Raw genomic sequence first — 22,404 nt, 5'->3', positions numbered from 1 at the left:
CAGAATCTTAACATTATCCACTTATATACGAGTCCATTAAAATACAAATTTACTTATGTTAATTTTACAAGTCACAAAGGTTCTGAGGGGGTTAGTATCACAGTTATGTGGCAACGTTATGAGTTGCAGTTCCCATGTCAATGAGGCCAAGTGCATTGCATGACTGTACATTTTGAAGGATCTGAATGGAATTAAAGATTATCTGTGTATATGATACAGGGACTTGTCTCTTCACACAGCTCCAGCTGCACGCTGGATGCAAACCATTTGTTGGTTCCACCACAGTTGTAGTTGAGTGTTGTTCTGTAAATGTTCTTGGCATGTTTCGGAAAGATGATGGTCGTGCTTTGGAACCTCAGCGGCTTGTTGCGAGGCTCAAAAAATAGCTGGGATTTGTAATTCCTCCATGTGCAGTTTGGCGTGGAAATGATCGTCTCACTGTAGGAGGTGACAGAGGGAATTGGAGCACAGAAGACGTGGTCTCTGTAATGTTTCTCAGAATCATACTTAATCTCAGAGTTGCATCTGCAAAAATAATTTGGAGCGCATGAGTTTCTGAATTTGGGTATGTATCCAAGTTACACTACGATCACCCTAAGATAATATCACAAGGTTATATCCAGTGAACACACCAAGGTCTAAATTTACTTGTGTTGACATCATCTGATATGCATGCGAGCTGTGGCAAGCTTTAGATGTCCCAAATCACTGTCCATGGTACGGACACTATTCATCAGATGTTTACGATTTACATTATCATCACTCCAATATCTTTTCTCCCATTCCACATAAATCTACACCTATTTGGTACAGCAATTATAAAATTACAAAACAAAGCAATGCCCATATTGGGGATTCCGTAACACTATATGGCCATATATTGCTTACCCCACCACCACTTCAAAGCACCCCAGGCTTTTATATGACCATATAGTGTGACGGAATAACCACTAGTGCCTTAGGTAGGTGTTTTTGTATTGTATTTACTTGGAATAAACTGAATTCTTGCTTTGTTTTGTGTACTTATTGGACATTATTATTCTAGCAGCAACCTGGGAATCTGAATTTGTATGTACTTTATGCTTTTTAGGTTGTGTGCTCCTCTAGTTTTGTATATTAATTTTAAAATTGGCCTGATGCTTAATGACCTGTATGCAGCACATAAAAATAAACATGTGTCTTGGATAATAACGCATCTACAGTTCCCAGGCAATTCCATCTTGACAACCCAATGCTTCGTAGTGTGCACTCTTACTGCAGAAAAGGTCAGCATGTGAGTTACTATTAGTAAGTCTTTGCATCGGTACATGTGCCTTCTGAGTGTTGGAATATGGTATGCAGGGGAAGGGCACAGAACCCTACAACAATGTCAGCTACAGGTCACACATGACTGGGATATTGGCCAGTATGGTAGCACTTAAGAAATACTATTCTAGAGGGTTCACTCAGTATTAAACTAAACTAAAGTCAAATTCTAGGGGATCCTTTGTTCTTGTATTGCTGTGTACTGTGAAAATGATCAACATGTAACATGTGTTGGGCTGCCAGTACTTCATGTTAGGCAGTACAGACTGTTAAGGCTGGTATATTGTGCCTACCTGGGAACTTCCCTCTTTAGGCTAACAGGAGCTCTCTCTCTTTGTGATGGGGCAAGGGTAGCTATGCATAAGGGCAGGGTCAGCCATAGACAGTCTTTAGCAGGTTGGGAATGGGACTGGCCAAACACTGGTCCCCTGCTTGGAGAAAGAAGAAACTAACACAGTGATGGCAATGTTTGGTCAAGTATGTGAACTGCATCTCTTAATTACCTGATTTCTTGGACTGGCTTTGGATTCACTTCAATGCTTTCACCAAAAATCACCGGATGCATCCTGGGCCGTGTGTCTGTATTGCAGCTGTTCAGGAGGAGGTATGGAATCTGCAGGATGCAAAAGGTGCACGGTTAAGAATGTCTGGTTGATCTAAGCAGTTAATCAGGCCTTTGGCAACTACCCATACAATACAAGTGCCTTACAGTGATAAAGCAGTGTCAGCTACATGAAACAACAGCTCTTTACAGTCTGTCCTTTTATACAGACTGTAATCTTATTAAACGTCAGCTCCAGTTGGATGACTGGCTTGCTGTTAAGGCCCTGATGTCATTTGGGCACTCATTGTATTCTTTTGCTAAACTGGCTAAACAAGAAAAATAAATCATGTGATTCTTGGAACAAAGGAATATGGAATTATCAAGCTAAAATCTGATAAGCAGAAATGGGTTCCATAAGGGGCAAAGTTGAATTGGCTTGCACCCAAAGTCCTTAATTTTATGTTCCTGCTGCCACGTTGGTACATTCTATTATAATTCTGGTCAGCCGTTCATTGGGATTCGCCGACTATTTGCCAGAAACGTTCTCAGAAGTTATTTGTAGGTATGTCTACTCCTCAGGAGCATTTCTTTACTTTGTTGATGCTAGGTTCATATAAAGGAGTGGCAATGGGCTATTGAGAGGGACAAATGGATCTTGTCTCGCAGAGGAACATATTATTTATTACATGCCCACAAGGATAAAAGTGGAAAAATGTCAGTTTATGCTGAACGTCCATTTGCACAACTGCCACAGACACGTATAACCTATTCAGTGGCAGAGCAGTAAGCAGCACATTACCTGTCCCTATGTACTTATGTTGTTAAAACAGAATATGCACAGAAGGGCCAGTAATGGTAAAAATTGTTGTTTTTGAAACAATGCAAAGCAGTGTTTGCTTCACTGAAGTCTTTTGTTGACCTAAATAAGTGGTGTTTTCATTAAAAACAAGGTTCATTGAGTGAATTATTGCTCACCTTTGGGTATTCTGTGCACAGGTATGGAGGGCTCCCTCCCAATAATTTCACGACTAGCAGATAAGATTGAACCTTACAGGTAACGTTTTGGCACAACAGCACACTTGCCTGCTAAACAGACTAATGTACCGATAAATAAAAGAAGGTCAGAGCTAAGCAGCTCTACAGAATGTTCAAACAGAAACATTATGCAATGTGGGATGGAGAAAGAGCGTTTAATTAAATAATGAAATATAACCTGAATGTTCATTTAAAAAGAATTACAAATAAAACAGTAAACTATTATAAAACATGTGTGGATGTAACCCAGTAAGGGTGATGGAGGGGGACCATGAGTAGAGTTCTTAGAGTAAGAGGTAATAATTAATATATAATAATAGAAACCTTGATTAATTTGACAGCAGATAAGAACCATCTAGTCCTGATTTAAAGGCCTTTATCAGTCCTTGGTCTAATCTTAGATTGAGGATTTAGTAGCCCTGCTGTGAACACTCACTCAATATTCTTCTCCAGAACTGTACACAATACTCTATGTGATGAATAACCAGAGATCTGTAAAATGGCAGAACCCTCTCACTTGTTTTGCTACTAACGCTTCTAGCTATACGACACTGCATCGCCTGCTTACCTAATATCACATTTTACATTTCAGTAAACAAAATAAACTTGTTTAATATATAAACAAAAAAGAAGGCAATGTTGAGCACTCTGTTTACCAAGGTTTCACTACAACACCACATTTATTCATGTCATTACACAGATGCGCAAACGCTTTGGGGGTTCTGCCCCTTCTTCAATGCTCCATCCTGCATACACTCAGCCGAGCATGTAGTCAGAAGAGAGTGAGTACTCCCGCTAGCGTTGTTTTCATTCATTCTGAATATATACAAATACACAACTAAATTACTTAAATGTAACGTCAAATACATTTTTAAGGACTCAAGGCAAGCAATTGCATCTTCTCTTAATGGCACTTTAATAACTACATGATCCATGTTCTTGAACTCCTTGTGCTCAATCATGGCTCAACCATTTGTACCTCTGTGCTAGATCTCCCTGTGCCAGCATCCTGAAGTTTCTTTCAGGGAATTGTTGGTTGGATGTCATAACCTTGGTTAATGGAAAACTTGCACCACAAGTTGAATATTGCTCGTATGAAAAGTGCTTTTGGGGCTTTAACTGTGATTTGCCTATTCATAGCAAGGGTTGTCACTTTTTTCAGAACCCTTTCATGCCTCGAAGTACAACATATTAAAGTAATTTACCAACCAGAAGAGGGGGATTAGAGGGAAATCAATTATTTTCATGCCGCATACAGTTTTTTACACAGAATGGCACCCATATGGCAGGGATTTTGGGGCCATATGTAAATAAACTAGACCCACTGAAAACATTTTCACTGCATATTACACAGAAATTTTAAGAGACCTATGGAGAGGTGTCCAAATGTACCTGCATTTTTAAAATACATCTGTCACAGACTCTGCCACAAAAAAAAAAGATTGGAACTAGCACATCATAAGATGCAACAAAATACACCATACAACCAAATTGGTGCCTGTGTTAGAATATCAATTCTACACAAATGTGTTTAAAAAAAAAAAGACACATACTTATGAATCCTATACTAGGTGTTATGATATTAACAATGCTCCACCAGTCACATAAAGATGGTATCCTACCATATTTGTTTCATTGCTGAAAATCCAACATGCAATACAGAATTTAGTTTCTTAAGGTGAAAGAAACATCAGCCTTTTGAGATTCATGTAAATAAAAACAGAGGCATACGAAGCTTTTGGGATAGAAAAAACCCCACATAAAGCATTTTCTAGTAATGCATGTATATACTGTGTGGCCCTAGGCCTGATGGAAGGCAAGATCTTTATCCCCCCCCCCCTACCTCAATCTGCTATCACCTCCCCATGGACCCATCTTGAGGGGGAAGGGACTGAAGATCAGTGATCGCTGCTAGTCCACATGGAGCTCAGACTACCATACCAAGACTGTAAGGACTTGCTAGGGACTCATCTTTAAATGTATTGTGCTGCTCACAAGCTAGGACAAAACCTTTCTATGGGATATGCCTGAGGATTTCTCCAGCTGGAAGGGTCGTGCTGGCCCTTCAGATCTGTTGGAGAATAAGCCAAAAATGGGGGCACCCTGTCCTTTGGTTAACACACGGCGTAGACAGGTTTGCAAGCTTTTATGATATAAGGGTCTAAAGGCCAACGGTACACATGCCTGACCACTAATGAATGAAAAATGCACTCAGGTTATGTGTTCCGTTACTGCCAGGACTCATACTGTTTCTAAAACTCAGTACTTTTCCCTTCCTAGCTCTAAAGGTTCATTTAGCAACCAAAATAATGATCCAAAAAATGGAACTGCGGTTAATGCCTTGTTTTCATTGAACTAACATTTAGTTCATGGCATGATCTCTCAGGGTATCTGCCTCTCTTTATAAAGTCCAAAGCCAGACATTCAGGGCATAATTAATTAGGAGAAGAATTATGAAAAGGATGTGGAGGGGATGGCAAAGGAGGAGAGATAAATGTCATTGTTAAAGAAGTACATTGTACATGTCGACTGAAAAAGAAAACAAGAACAAACAAAGGAAAACAGTTGGCTATGCTGAATATAATAGAAATATACATATTTGGTTACAATGTATCCCTGTCGCTTTAAAATAAATTATAAAAATATATACAGACTCCTGGATTACAGTATATACTGTTAGTCAAAACAAAAAATAAAATAAAAAAATATTTCGTTATTACCAATTATCAGTTATTACTGTAAAGTCCAAAGGGACTTATTTACCATACCTGGGAACTTTTCAAATAAGCTGGCCCTGAGACTCTTCAAATATTAACCCTTTAATAGCTCACGGCCAAGATACTATGTAGTGACTCGCCAGATGTATTAACCAAATGGCTCTAATCCTGGAAACCTTGTTTAAATAATAACCTGTCATTAATTAAAGATACACTACATCCAAGCAGGGATCAGCCATAAAGTACTGGTAGCAAAAGCATCAATTGGAAGTTTTTTTATATGATCACAGCACCGTAGAATAGAGAAGAGACAAATCCAGGCTTTATGACCCTGACAATCTGCTCCTGAGATCCTGAGGTTTGGGAAAAAATCCTGAGACTCAGGGTGAAACCGTGAGAGTTCCCAGGTACGCTTATTGCCATCCAATAGAAAATGCTAACACAGTATACATCTTTAGATTACATCAGATCAATTTGCAACTGTATTATTGCATCAACACTGTTAAACTCCATTTTAATTATACATTTTCTTATTCTTTACGGTTGGAAAAATGCCTCAAGCACCGACACTTCCCGCGTCTGCAAAGATCACAAATTACAACCAGGCCTACATGTTTTAGCATTTCTGAATAGACCAGAATCCACTTCCTAATATGGCCTCTAGCCTATCTTGAAAAACATCTTTATGAATGAATGCATTGTTTTACATCTACCTTGGCATGTACCGCAGGAAAAGCGGCTTGCGTTGTTTCTAAAAGTGAGATATAAAGTACAGAAACATTTGAATAAGTGATCCGCAAAAAAACGTTAACATTATTTTCGTTTCATAGACAGAACTCAAGAATTGTATTTTAATAGCCAGAAATATCTTAAATGTCACTCATCTTTTTGTATTTCAATTAAATGACTTTTAATGATACCATATTAGTAGGTACATATACCTCCCTGCAGCATTCTGAATATATTGTGTAGAACTGTAACATTTATTAAGTTTAAACAGAGCTTTGTCCTATTTTAGTATGATTGAAGAATGTACATTATATATTATACACAGGTGTTATTTGTATGAATAAAAAGGATATTATAACATCAAATGACTGCATTCATTCAACTTTACTCTAATAATGTAATGTTTCATAAAAGCAACAGATTTATAAATAATGTTAACAATATAAAGATTCTTTATGTATTCCATATATTTATGTACGTGATGTTTAATGGGGGGGGCTATGCATTTCATGAAATTCGATTATTTTAGTTCATGATGTACCTTGCCCAGTATAGAGAAAACACCGTTAACACAAACATTTGTGTGGTGAAGTGTTCAGCTTTTCAGCCAAAAGAAACTACTTGAATGTAAAAACCCCAGTCTATATTTGCATATTGTTATTTTCACTCTAAAAGCAGCGTGGCTTCCGCCATAGAATACGGGCAGTATTTTTTCCCTTTGGAGGGCAAGAAAACCGTCAGTCACAGCCAAGAAAGCCAGTCCCTTGGCTCTACAATTCAACTTTCCAACCAGAATGGAATTAAATCACTCACACCGGGTCTCAGATTTCTCCTGAAATCAGCAAAGCACCTAAAGAGATTTTACATTAACTTAGTCTTGGCCTCTCGCCTTTGAAAGATCAAATTTGCAAAAGAAAAACAGTGTTGGGGAGAGGCTTCATTAAGCACAAATTAATATTTGATGTTTTTTTGCTCCAGGTCTGTCAGCTATAACTGATTTAATATGTCAATAGAAGGAGCGTGTAGTAAGGCCTGAGATGGAAATATTTCAGAACGGCGTGTTGTACCTGGTAATCTCTTCCCCCATGTGCTGCGCTCTCTCTAAGGGACAACCAGTTCACCAAGAGTTCAGTAGAGCTGCCGGCATGAAAGGCCAATGACTTCAGTCCAACTTCTCTTTTAGATATATTCAGTCACTGGTTAAAGTCAGCAGATGCAAACAAGCGGGGTCCATCTGCCAATAGTGCCCCTGCTATGAAGCCTGTCACAGGACATCTCCAGTCAATATGACGAGCTGCCTGCTAAAGGACCTGCTATAAGGGTAAAAAAGTGACTAAGCCTCCTTTGCAGACAAAAGAAGCCAAAACAATCAGGAACAGCTGCCAAAACACCCAAAAATTGCACAGACCAAAAATGATGGCCAAGTCGACTCCAAATGGCACATCTCTGCTGTAGCATTTGAACAATATCTTCTGAAAGGCTGATGAAAGGACTCTAATATGCCGATAGAGTCAGTGACCCAGGTTACTAAAAATGAATAGCTAAGGATCTGCTAATTACATGCCACAAGCCCAGATTTTAAGCTTGCATTGGTCCTAGTTTTCTGTCCTAGTAAATAATTGTATCAATGTATAACGTCTTATGATTTCAGGTTAATATTAGTATTATATTATGTGTATATTAATTTCTAGAACCTAAAACTATAACACAGACTGGAATAATAATAAACGATGTTATGTTTGTTTCAATAACAACACCACTACGTGTCTAAAGCAGCCTGGTGTTAAAGAAAGCACAATTCAGTTTACACTGCCTGAAGCAACAATGTCCAGACAAGATTTGCAAGTAAGGCCAGTTTGTTGCTGAGGGGTCCTTTGGAATCTGGGTTTGGGGAAGCTGTCACTGTATAAAGGAGCTTGGCTGCTCATAGTTCAGGTTGATGAAGTTACCATCACTGGTGTGACACAGGGGGTGGTACTGTGTGGGGGTGCTGCAGCTGGTGGTGTGGTATTATAGTTTTGAGTAAAGGTTAACAGAATTTCAAGAATATATCAACACATCAGTAGAAGATTAACGGTTAATATTAATAAACACTGGGGACATTCCTATCCAAATGGAGAAATTGCGTCTTTGGTGAAAAGGGTGGCAAGAGTTACAAGTAGGGATGCATCGAGTAAAGAAGAGCACAGCTTTATTACAGTCCTCATGTCATGTCAAATAGCAGTATATATATATATATATATATATATATATATATGTGTGTATGTATATATATATATATATATATATATATAATCACGATACTACTTCACACATATGGATATATGACTACTGCCTGATCTCAATTTCATCCTCGATTCATTACTAGAAAGACACATTGTCGTCCCATAAGACCTTTCAAATAACAGAGTTCTTTTGAATAAGCCAGCATCATTTGTTCAATTCCCTAATGGCACTGTTCTCTCACAGACATTAACCCTTCACAGCAGAAAAAACAGGCATACTAGATGAGCGGAATGGTTCTTTTCTGCTGTTAAATTCTGTGTTTCTATGTTTAGCTTACTGCTCCTACAATGACAGCTGAACTTGAAAGGATGTTGGAACTTCCTCTTCTAAGGAAGGAAACGATTGTTACTACGGCTTTAAAATCCATAATGATCGCCAGGGCATTGACGTCTTAGAATGAGCTTTCGGTAATTGCAATCAATTGCGGGCCAATTCAGGTGGAATTCCTTTGATCTCCAGAACCAGCTCATGATCCCTACAGCCCAGAAGAGCAAAACGGTGGGGTTACTCGGCTGGATGATGTCCTAAAATGGGATAGTCCCACTTAAATCGGTGCAGTTGGGAGGTATGCCATCAATTACATATGTTGTAAAAGTACTTGGCCCTCAAAACGTTAAAGGAACTACAATTCATAATTCATAGGTATATCCGACGACTACAGCATGGCTCATTCTCAGATCATGTCCATTGAGGTTATGCAGACGTAATAACCATACATCCTACTACTTTCACTTTTAATTTTCTACCCCCCAAAATCACAGCTTTCCATTTATTTAACACTTGCCTATTTTAGATCCGTTTAGGGAACTTTGTATTTACCAATTCTGCAATTTTTGCTAATTGCAGAATTGGTTCCTTGTATTTTAAATACACAAAACAGCCACTCCTAAAAAAAAAAGCTTTTGGGGAAATCTTTTCAAAGAGATCCTATTTGCAGGCATTCTTATTTTTCATTTCAAATATGATAAACTCATTATATACAACCACTGACATGGTCCTGGACATAAACAGACCAAGCCATTATTTCAGACAGCGCAACATAATTAATATTTAACAGGATAGAGGAGTAGCCGGGTTAAAAGTGGTGGTTAAATATTTTCCAAAGAAAACGGTCCCGTATCTCAGATCCCGCTACTGTAAACATACATGTACTTGGCCTGTCATGCAGTAGCCAAATGTAATATACCCATATTCATTTTAACAAGGACATAATTCACATGTTGGCAGTCAGTTCTTAAACTGTGTTCATGTAAAATAAAATAGACCAAAAAGGTAAACATCTTTTAAAAGAACTATATTAAAAGGCAAATGCCTGCAGAAATCTGATATTCCGACCATTCTGCACTGAGAAAAGCGGCATACGGTACTCTGATTTTCCCATAAAGAGAAAGTCCCATGCGCTCACTTCATTAAAATCTTCCCAGCATGAAAACGTCGGTAACACAGGAATCAAACAGGTTTCCATCGCCAGGGATGTTTCCCCTATATATACTATATATATTATATATATTAGTGTTGACATTTTTTCCCCAGGACCCAGTACAGTAATGCCATGTACATCCATGTCCTTAATAATGTGCTTACATTAGAGGGTGGGTAACTTTTGGCCCACAGGACAGTCCTAGCCAATTGACCCAGTAATATAGAGTGCCTAGAACACATCTGGGATACAATAATCCAATGCTTATTTCATTACCTCAGAAATTATTTGTAAACTCAATCACAGTATTAAATGATATTTCATGGTTGCTTTACCACCACTATATCAAATCCAAGTATAACCAGAATGTCTATGGTTACACAACCATTATCACAGCACAAAAGCACATTCCAGCGTTTCCTGCCCTTCCCGTACTCCGTTACCGGCAGCTCCCTCACACAGCTCTCCCAATGTGCTACAGGAAGTGACATCACATCTCGTGACCCGGTAGTGGATGAAGACCCCAAGGTTGAAGAACCCTAGGCCATTGGGCACAATACCAATTATTATTATTATTATTATTATTTATATAGTGATAGCTTAATTATATATATATAAGATAACATATCTTTTCAGGCATTATACTGTTTTCTAGTTCTAGTTTTTACCTAATATATATGTTTTCAGACAGCTGCATTAGTCATTGGTATGAGTTCTTGCTCTGTTATCTACTAAACAAACTCTCTGACTCCTAATCACACAGCTTGTCTTTAAGAACAAAATTCTTCAGTCAATCATTTGGTCTGACTCTCACTAATAAAAGTCCATGCAGGAAAGGATTTGTACAAGGAGGACTTCATTAGCATTGCCACAAAGAATCAACTCAATGTTGTGATTCAACAACCACATTACACAAAATACCATTGATTGACAATGACAGCCTCCAGGCCTAATTTTAATTAAATAAATCCAAGTTTTTGCTAATGCTAACACACAATTCTGTATACAGCACCTTCCTTTATACTGAAACAGAACAATATTTTATCACATATCTCCATGGGACTTCATATATCTTTATAATTTATGAACTCCTTTAAGTGGAAATCCAGCAATGCATTAATAGACAGCTTAAATTACTTATAAGCACTGGTATCATGAAATAGAATAATTTATAAACTGGGTTAGTATTGATGCCCTTGTTCAATCATTGGATGGGACAAAGCCAAAAACATTGGTGGGCACGACTGTACATCCCATGTTTATAAAGTGATACATGGAATGTCCCTGCTGTTTGTTCCACATTAAGCACTACACACATAATGTCATGATATTTTATTTAACCAACCAAAAAACAAAAAATGATGGCTTAACAACATTTTTTTTCTTGATTCTTCTTTCCCCAGACCAATTATGATACATTCTTGAACTCGTTCCGTAAACATTAATGCCCTATTATTAACCTTCTTCTCATATTAAAGTTAAAATCCTTTTTGGGGGGGGGGGGGGGCACTCACAATTTATACTGCATTACTTTCTTATCTGTTACACAGTAACCCCAGTTCTGTACCAAATGGGTTAAATAAAATCTTTGGTAACAGAGAACAAGCTGTTCAAATACAAGCAAGCATTTTAGTTCAATACCCATAAAATGCATCATTCGGTTAGAACTACATTTCAATAGTGCCACTAAGAGAGGTGCAATTGGTCTTATTTACCTTGGAGTATTATGCGAGTAGCAGCCTTACACAGCTCATTTATTCAAACATGTCTAAGTGAGTGATGTTTAAACAATGACGCTTAGGTTGGATTGGAAAATAATGCCTCTAATATCAAATTAATCTTTCTCATCTACTGTGCGTGCATTGTGCTGTGACAGCCTTGCTTTGCATGTACACCTGGGTGAATGGCAGGTAGAACCTTAAAGTAATCATTAACTCTCTTAAGTATTTTGCAGCCACAGAGCTCATCAATTCAATCAATGTAAACGTAATAAATGTATAAAACGTATTTGGCATCTACTATATGCACAGCTATATTCAAGCCTGCCCTTGAGCAAGGGTGACCACTTTTTATTTCTGCCATTCAGGCACACATTATGAAGTGGATGAGATTACACACACAGGCATGAGCAGTTTCAGATAATTAACCTCTCTATTACCAGACATGAGCAGATTCAGAGAATTAACCGCTCTATTACAACACATTACACACACACAGTCACACAACCAGACAAACATAGTGACATACATACACATACCTGGTGCAGGCTGCAGCTTACACTGAGCTTAGGGTGAAGGAAGGACTCAGCCTATCAGGAGAGGCTTCTGAACTCTTAGACAATAGGTACAGTTGAGAAGTCTCTCCTGATTTAGTGAGACCTCCTTCACTCAGAATTCGCATTCCGGGACAATGAATTGTCCCGAATTGAGGCTGAATTGGATCGGGCGATCTGGAACATGTGGTTACCCTACCTTGGGCATGTACTGCTTTGACTTTTCCAATAGGCCCACAATAAGGAGGGCTCCACAGTGGGCTTCATACACATGTCCCCAATTCCCATACAAGTACAAATTCAAAAGAATTTGGAATCTGGCCAATTTGTGTTGAGCTGGAGGCAGGATCTATCAAATCATACAAGGATATATCTCGGTTTCCAAGGTTTCCATAGTACTAGCCAGACAATCTGGACCAGCGCAGTCTAAACTAATACTAGAGGTTGGCAGATCTCTCTTTACCATGGTACTACAACAGTCTGTCTGTCAACAGTCAGTATGTGCTAAATATTAACAAGCTGTAGAATGTTAATGTGAGTAAGTTAGAACAACCCTTGGGTAAAATATTAGTAGACTGAACTCTATAGACATTCTGAATCTGAATTCTTTGGCAACTTTGCCATCGTTAAGAACCAATGTCACTAACTCATCTTCAGTCATAAAAAGGCGACTATAGGAAAAAAACAAACATATTTACATATTTTTTTATTTAATAATATTTGCAAATATGAAGTTGCACTGGGGGTCTGAGCTTACTTGAAAACCTTTTAATTCTTTGATACTGATATCAATATAGTAGTGATGCTAATAACCACCCCATCACGAGTTCTAACACAAGTCTTAAAGTATTACAAAACTAAAAAATGTAAAATAAAATATTTTAATAGAGCACATACTTTTTATGTTTTGCTAGAGATGTATTTCTGGTGCCAAAATCAATACACACTCATTATAAATTAGGGCTATAAACACAGTCTTCTACTTATACTTTGTTATTAACAACATTATGCTGTAATAGAATTGAGGCCAAAAAATGCACGTATTCCAGTTATTCTGGTAATATAGCCAATACAAACAGGTCCTAAATGACACCTGGTATTTTACACATCCGGGTTTTGGCAATGTGCGGTTTTAATGCTCGTACTATTGAGCAATAACAAATAGTTAAGGATCAGCTCAAAACAATTACAGTTCCAGAAGTACTAAAGTACTCACAGTATTTCTTTATGCGGACTACTGAATGCTGTAGTGATGACAATCCTTATCTATTGTTAAAAAAAAAAGAAAGGACAGTTTTCTAAGAAAGTACATTCTGGAGAATCAACGCACTCTATTCATTATTCTCAAGCTGGTTGACAATCAGCATACTCAATGTTATCTTTACATTGGAAAAATAGAGGAGACTGATGGAAGTCCAAAGCATTAGGCGCATCCATAGCTTAAGTGAGCTAATCATTTACATTATTTTAAATCCTGTGTTGACCATTTATTTTATTTTTTACACTAGATCACATATTTGTCGCCATGAACTAATACTTTCCCAGGCTATAATTTTGCTATCATGCAAGTTATCTCTTCCTGTGAAATACCCTCCTACTCGGATCTAGGGCTGTAACTAACGATTATTTTAATAATCGATTAGTTGGCCGATTATTTTTTCGATTAATCGGATAAAAAAAAACAATATGCAAATTTTTTGTTTATTTAAAATAATTTAATGAACTGGATGTTAAAAAACAACTTAAAATTTACATTAACATTCTTATTTTGTTATGATGTAATAAAAAAACAATATTTTCAAAGTACAAAAACCCAAACACAATATTTATGAAACAAAATAACCCCAAACATTCTGAAAAGAGGTGGACTATTACTGTTCAAGAAACTTTGCACCCGGCACTTTGCACCCAGCACTTTGCCCCACCCCTGGCACTTTGCACCCAGCACTTTGCACCCGGCACTTTGCACCCAGCCCTGGCACTTTGCACCCAGCACTTTGCCCCAGCCCTGGCACTTTGCACCCAGCACTTTGCACCCAGCCCTGGCACTTTGCACCCAGCCCTGGCACTTTGCACCCAGCACTTTGCCCCAGCCCTGGCACTTTGCACCCAGCCCTGGCACTTTGCACCCAGCCCTGGCACTTTGCACCCAGCCCTGGCACTGTGCCCCTGCACCCAGTCTCCAACTCTGCCCTGCACCCCCACCCCCACTCTGCCCTGCACCCAGTCTCCTGCCCTGCATCCCCACCCCCACTCTGCCCTGCACTCAGTCTCCTACCCTGGCCTGCCCCCCCACCCCCACTCTGCCCTGCATCCCCTGAAACCCCACCCCCACCCCCGCGAATCGCTCTGTGCGAATGGAGCCACTCGCACAGAGCGAACCGCTCTGTGCGAATGGAGCCACTCGCACAGAGCGAACCGCTCTGTGCGAACGGAGCCACTCGCACAGAGCGAACCGCTCTGTGCGAACGGAGTCACTCGCACAGAGCGAACCGCTCTGTGCGAACGGAGCCACACGCAACTAGAAGAAGGCGGAGAGTGCAGCGCGTGTAGCGGAAGCGGGGAACGCTCGCGGAGGTAAGTAAAAGGAGCCGAGCGCTCCAACAACGAATCGATCACTCGATTAATCGATAACGGAAATCGTCGACACCGATTTCCGTTATCGATTATTATCGATTTTATCGATTCGTTGTTTCAGCCCTACTCGGATCTGTGTTAAATGGCGACAAAGTATTTCAGGTCTGTTAGGTTAAACAAGCTTAAAAAGACCAGATTTACCTCTCATAACAAAAATATGTAACACAAAGACTGACACCGGAATATATCATATTGCATTTTTACACTGAGGTTGTAAACAAGGAATTGGCTCCACGAGGTCTGGATCCCAGACACCTGTCATATTTAAACTATCTCGTTTTAAGAGAGATTGACATTGAAAGATGATCCTTTATCCGAGGAATTCCATGCATATATTCAGTCTGTCAAAGTAGATAAATGTATGTAATATCCATGGATTACATTTATATAGCAATTTTCTTTTATATCCTGCAGCTTCTGGGTTTGTTTGTTTTTTTGCTTGGCAGGGACAGTTGGATAATGTAAGTAGTGAAGAAAAAGTTGCCATTTATCCATTGGTCCAACAAAGGAGATTATTGCTGGACATTTTGATTAATATACAACTAGTTAACTTTAGAGTCATGTACTTTTTAATCTTCTTTTTAAATTATTTATTTGCTACACAAGGTATATATTGATACATACTATATGGACAAAAATATTGGGACACACCAACAGAGACTTCTATGACATTGCATTCTAAATACATAGACGTTAATATGTAGTTGGTCCCCCCTTTGCAGCTATAAGGCTTTCGACAAGATTTTGGAGCGTTTCTGTGGGAATGTTTTCCCATTCATCCAGTAGAGCATTTGTGAGGTCGGGCACTGATGTTGGACGAGGAGGTATGGCTCGCAATCTCAGTTCCAGTTAATCCCAAAGGTGTTCGATGGGGTTGAGGTCAGGGCTGTGTGCAGGGCAGTTCAGTTCTTCTACACCAAACCAAGTTCCAACTACTTTCCATGTGACTTTCCCTTCAATCATGAGCAATAAATGTTACTTTGTAAGTCGTAACACAAACATTACAATTATCTCTGTGTTCTGATAAAGATGCAGTGCTTTCACCAAACGCAGTTTTCTCCAACACAGAATGACTGCTCCAAAATGCTTTCTAAAATTAAACTACCTAGCACGTGCAAAGCACTGCAACACTGCTTTAACAAGAAGTAGAAGAAAAATATATCGGTGTTAAATATCATCTCTGTGTTTCCCATCATGATCACATACTTCTCATATTTTCACCTTCCTGCTCCTTCCTGTTTTTTCATTATTCTTGATGACAGCCCAGAGATGAAGCCAAAAGGAAAAGATATACAGCCTCCTTTTAGCAGAGGGTTATGTTACAGACACTTTAGATTATTTAATACCCTTTAACTTTAAAGATGGATCACAGATTTATAGGTTAAGCAGACCAAACAAGAAATATTTTGCTAGAGATAAAAGGAGAAATAGTAGAAGTTCTGCCTGACCATTTTGGAAATGGGTTCTAAAATTATACATTCCATAGTTTGACTAATCTTTAAGAAGAACAAGTCATTATTTTGCTTTATTGTGTTAATGGCAATATATTGGTTCAGCGAGACTTTCTATATAAAGCCTTAAGCATGTTTATGTCTGCTTAAAGTAACACTGCCACTTAAAATGTGAACCTAGAACATTTAAAGGGTGTCCAAATGTGTTCACTTTACCCAACAGAGACGTAACGTAATGATGCACAATGAAAACGGGGAAGTGAGCTCCACGCCGGATCCCTCCAGTGATTCTCAGAAGGGGCAGTAAAGGAAACAAGTACGTTTTATTGTTACCTATAAGCATACCTCAAAGCTTCCCATATGGCAGCCAGAAGGGAGGCCGAGGTGGAGTAAATTTATATGGGGCCATGAATAGCCATATATATTTAGAAATAGGAGCATGAAAGTGCAGGGACCAGGTGGGGAGTGGGTAGAGTTATTATCACCCCCAGATAAAAGCATTGACCCTAAGGCTTTTTAATCACTTATGAAATCAAGAGTTCTGGGGCAACATTATTATTACGATATACATTGATGCAGCATACACAATACTAATGAGCATGATTTTCTTTATAATTTGTTATTTTGATTTAAAAATGTAGATTAGGGCAGTAATTTCAGTTAACACAAGTGGTACCAGCTGATCGGTTGCCAGCCCTGCTTATATGGGAATTGTTTCTCTGGAAACTGACACGAGGAGAGTTTAATGAAGCAAATTGCTATCCAACATAATCTTGAGAAACCCACACCTCTTCCAGTTCTCTGCTTGCCATGTTTACAAAGAGTCTTAATAAAAAGGAATTTGAATATATTTTCAGGTGTCTGGATTTTTCTTTTAACAAAATTGTCAATCACTGTAACATATTTAACATAAGCTCATCTTTTCAACAAAAGAAACAGGAAGGGCAAGGTTTTGGTGAAGCTTCTGTCTGTTCAAGCATTAAACTCACAAACACAGCATTAAAGAAAACCATTAACCATATTTGTTATTTTCCCTACACAAGACAACTGGGAACCACTGAGCCATATAAAACCTACCCTTGACTGCGGGGGACCAAATAATAATTTGTTATTTATCATTATTTATTCTTAAAACCCAACCATTTTTGTCTTGATTTAGTGACATTATATTTCAGTTAGGTCTCCCACCTCCCACAAGGTGCCTTGACCTGGCAGTTGAGCTTGTGATCTTTGGCTAAAATACAGTACTATGTACCTCGTGTTTGCTTAACATATATATTTGCAGGTTTGGATTCGTGCTGGTAATTTGTTCTTCCCTCTAATGTACAGTAGTATTTCTACACTTTAAACAAAAACTCCTCACGCACCTCAAACTAAATACCTATCTCCTTTTCATGTGGGACGCCAACAACATCTGCAGTACTTCATGGAATTAAAAAGGAATGGCCTGCCTTCAAGTTTAGGATAATTAACTGTTTAGCTCCAAAGGAGTCAAATAGTATGAATGGTGAAGACAGTTCCTAGACTATTAAGTCAATAACAATTATATTTACAATGACACTATGTTGAACAAATATCAGTTAAATGTCGGATTATAGTCCAATAATATTGTTATGTAAAGTTATAAAACCAGAATATGTGGAATAGAATATCCCCGAGCCAAGTGTGGTAAAACCTACCAGGACAAACTTTTTGTTGTCCAAAATGCAAATAGGATAAGGCTGGACTCAGACCTTTGCAGTAAAAAGTGCCATCTTTATTGTCTTCATATATGAAGTAAACAAACACATAGTAACCGGACAGTGTTTCATCCCAAATGGACTTAATCATTGCACAACAATACATTTTCCTAAACTTATTGCCTTAGAAGACCTTGCTTGAGATTCCAAAAAGTGACATTTATGGCCCTCAGCTGAAGGTTGGTCACCATATATATATATCACGCATTTTATATACCGTATTTGCTCGATTATAAGACGAGGTTTTTTTCAGAGCAAATGCTCTGAAAAATACCCCTCGTCTTCTAATCGGGGTCGTCTTCTAATCAGACCTCAAATAGAGGTCTGATTATGAGACTAAGATCCAGATCCCCCGCACCGCTGCAGGGGACCTGGATCCTCCTGTCCCCCCCCCCACACACACTTACCGGTGCTTCCTGCTGTATTGCCGGGGCAGCGGGTTGACGTCTCCTTCCGCTGCAGCCGGAAGGAGGTGGAGTTGGCAGCGGGGGTTGTCTGTGTCCGTCGCGGATACCTTCCCCGACTGTCAGAGATCAGAACTCTGATCTCTGACAGCCGGGGAAGGTATCCGCGACGGAGGCAGACAAACCCCCGCTGCCAACTCCACCTCCTTCCGGCTGCAGCGGAAGGAGACGTCAACCCGCTGCCCCGGCAATACAGCAGGAAATTGGAAGCACCGGTAAGTGTGTGTGTGTGTGTGTGTGTGCGTGTGTGTGTTAAATGGGGGCATAGGGCATTTCTGGAATGCCTTATACCCCTATATGCCACTCTGGCACTTAGGGGGTTAAAAGGCATATTATGGGGCAGAGTGGCATATAGGGAGGTATAAGGCATTTCAGGAGGCAGAGTGGCGTTAAGTGGGCATTTTGCAGAGTGCTCTATACAATGCCTTTTAACTCCCTTAATGCCACTCTGCCTCCTGGAATGCCCCATTATATGCATTTTAACCCCCTAAATGCCAGAATGGGATATAGGGGTATAAGGCATTTCTGGAGGCAGAGTGACACATAGGGGGTCAAAAGGAATACCATGGGGCACAGTGGCATATAGAGGGTTAAAAGGCATATCATGGGCCACAGTGCCATATTGGTGTGGCAAGTCTGGGGGCAGATGTGCGTAACTGGGGAACAGGTTGGAAAATACAAGGAAATAAAAACAAAAAAAATATTTTTCTCAATCATAGCTTTTATTAAAAAAAATAGTTTACATGAATTAACATTTACTGGTAAAACTTTTTTCCTTTAGGGTCGTCTTATATTCAGGCTTTTTCTTTTTTTCCTAAGTTAATATTCAGATTTTGGGGGGTCGTCTTATAATCAGGGCCGTCTTATAATCGAGCAAATACGGTAATTCATATAGCATTAACATATATAACATTCTAGCAAAACAGATCACTTGAGTAACAAGTCCAAAGACTGTGCAATCTTCCTGCTGGAGCATGAATCGCCAAACTTGTTATCTTAAAATCTTCAAAGTCAACACATTCTTGTCAATGATCTACGCGTTACAGTACATAATTTATTCTCTAAAATTTAATTCCTATTTCAATTACTCACGCTGATGTGGTCTGTGTAAAAAAGTATACAAGACAACCATCTAGTATATAGATATAATATAACCTCTGTCATATCAGATTCATATTTTTTTCTCTGTGCATAAACTACTGCCTTGTTCAAATATAGAAATTATGGAATTGTATACGTAAAAATAATTAAAGGTGGAACTTCCTGGAATGCACTCAAGAGATATGAACCAATCTCTAATTATCAGGAATGGTTCCCAGAGACAACATCATCTGCCCGAAATACCAGTTTGATTCACTTTGGTGGAAGACATACAACATAAATGCTACCTCTTTCACTACAGTAGGAAATGGAAAAAAACTCTGTCATATCATCCCTGCCAATTGTTTTAGATTTTTATGACCTTGCTAGAAGGAACAAACTTGTATTGTGTTATGGGTTAGGATTGCTCTGGTCTGGTCTCTTAGATATCTTATTCAAAGGCATTCAGGTGCCTTGTACTCTTCTTCACAAAATATAAAAAAACATTTTATCATTTTTTCGTGTACACAAGGTTGAATTTACTTTGTGTTTAGAGTTGTGAAGTAGCTGACACAAATGCACACAGATAACAATGATATTTTACAGTACACTAAGCAAAAGCAAGGACCTAGACATCACCACCCTTACTCCAAGCAACTGCAAAAGCTGCCTGTAAGCTGAACCAATTCCGTCCCCACAAAATCAAACGTTAAAATGTAGAACAGCTGAACAGCAACACATTTTATATTAGTTTCACAGTCCATGTCTGCATGTCATATTTTTAAGCTATTATGGGTTTTAAATAGGGATGCCAAGAGGTGTTGTATATATTGTATACAGTTTAAAATTCCAGTCGGCTCTGTAAATAAAGACAGAATTTCCCTAACTGAATAGAATGTACATGATAGAAAGGTTCTATAAATGTTGAAAAAATACAGCATGCAAAAGAAAAATCAAAGGTACTCCATTCACCAAACTCCCTAAACAAAATAATGTATGCCATTAGAGGACATTTTCCACCTCAATTATATCACATGTTATTATCATAAAGGAAGAGATTATGGATTTGGATAATGGAGTGGACTTCACTTTAGTTCCTTTTGAGATAATGTAACAATGGTTCCTCAGTGAACTAACCAGTTTTCTGGAACATTTGCATTATAAATCTATACTACAATGAAACCCTGTGTTCTGCTCTCCACCTCAAGCTAATGAACATGCTCTAATAGGATGTGAACATCATGCAATACAAGCTGCTGAGCTTTCTGATGTTTAGACAACTTGACACAAGATAAACTCTGCAAGCGTGACCAGGTATGGCAAAGTTAGAAAGCATAGGACTGGATACATACCACTTTACCCTCGTTTCCTTCCTTCCTGAAGGCATCTGCTGGATGGTTTATCAGTGCAGTGCTGCCCTCACTCCTTGTTTCGACAATGCCAGGAGGGGAAATTGAGTAGAAAGGAGGACTGGGACTTGGTGGGAGGCCTGAATCTGGACTGTCTAACAAGCCTTCCCGATTTTTCTCCTTTAAGCTGTCTTCCATCCCTTGCAAATGTAGATGACCTACCATGTCTGGCAGAACCTTGGCCAATGTTCAGTAAAACCTGATCTGATGTCTGTTTGTTGTTTCTCAGGAGTGATTCACAGATAGCACACAAATCCTGCACAAATCTAAGTGATGTCTACTGTGCAAATCCAGATCACCCACTGCTCAGGCCCTGCAACACAGAATAAAATTATCATTAATGAGATACAGCAATAACACCAAAGTGACCACTATCGGGATTTTGCATTTCTTTGCTTTCAAATTGTAAGGACATAATGTCACGTCTTTCGAGAAGGATTGGAGGGCAACGTTATTGTAAATAAACTCTGACATCTCTGAGTTAAAAAAATAAGTGCTTTAGGATAGTGTTTCAATCCAAAATAAACATGTCTCCAGCACATCAGAAGCCTTTAACCTAAAACTGGGGCATAAGGAATTATGCATAATTATACTGCATGCATATTCCACCTATAGAGGGTATCCATGCATTCTCCATGCACATTACTTATTCGTCCTTATCTACATGTAAAGTCTTAGTCAGGCCAATTGGTGAAAAACCCTGTCAAAACATGGAATTCCTCCAACTAAGAAATAGTCAATCAAATAATATTGTTAATCTCTAGGTATGATGGGCATGCATCATCTATATGCTAAATTGACTAAAGAATATAGTAAAAAAATCACACATCTCATGAAACAGGAATCTGTGTGTTCTACAGAAACAGCCTTCTGTTATTACAGTATGTATAGGTTTTCTCAAAATAAATCTGTCTCCTAAAGGTTCAACATAAATTACCAGAATAATAAATGCCAAATATGTTAATTTTTTAACATATGATGTTTTTAAGACATTTGTAAAAAATTAGCATCTACATCTGAGATCATGATGTATGGCCGCATGCACATGACTTTTCTTATTGGCTGTTCATTTACCAGTTTAAACGTGAGTTAAAATTACAGAATATTTTACAGACTGTCACAATATAAGAGGTTAACAAATATCACTAAATGTGGACATTTTTCATGGTTAGTTCTTTTAAGTTGTATATATTTTTTTTTATAAAATTTACTCTAATCCTCTGTTAAAAAATGTATATATTACTGGATTTCAGAAGAAAATATCAAAAGGCTACATGTGGGATTATTGCTCTGGTTCCACTGATCCCTCACCCACA

The 22,404-nt window shown here is 38.6% G+C and overlaps 1 protein-coding gene across 1 annotated transcript; it reads right to left on the bottom strand.

The window, feature by feature from the left end:
* Nucleotides 1-191: 191 nt before the first annotated feature.
* LOC149289139 (refilin-A-like) lies at nt 192-21,253 on the bottom strand. Its single transcript, XM_089491103.1, has 3 exons — nt 21,032-21,253; nt 1,809-1,918; nt 192-525 (listed from the first exon to the last, which is right to left on the bottom strand). Exons 1-3 carry the CDS (start codon nt 21,251-21,253, stop codon nt 192-194), a joined length of 666 nt encoding a protein of 221 aa, XP_089347229.1.
* Between the last annotated feature and the right edge of the window lie 1,151 nt (nt 21,254-22,404).

The sequence above is a fragment of the Sceloporus occidentalis genome, unplaced genomic scaffold (assembly GCF_023333645.1).
Source record: "Sceloporus occidentalis isolate IW3139 unplaced genomic scaffold, rSceOcc1.0.p SCAF_48, whole genome shotgun sequence".
Lineage (NCBI taxonomy): Eukaryota > Metazoa > Chordata > Lepidosauria > Squamata > Phrynosomatidae > Sceloporus > Sceloporus occidentalis.
The sequence above is the reverse complement of the archived record's forward strand: the minus strand, read 5'-3'. Positions and strand labels throughout refer to the sequence as shown.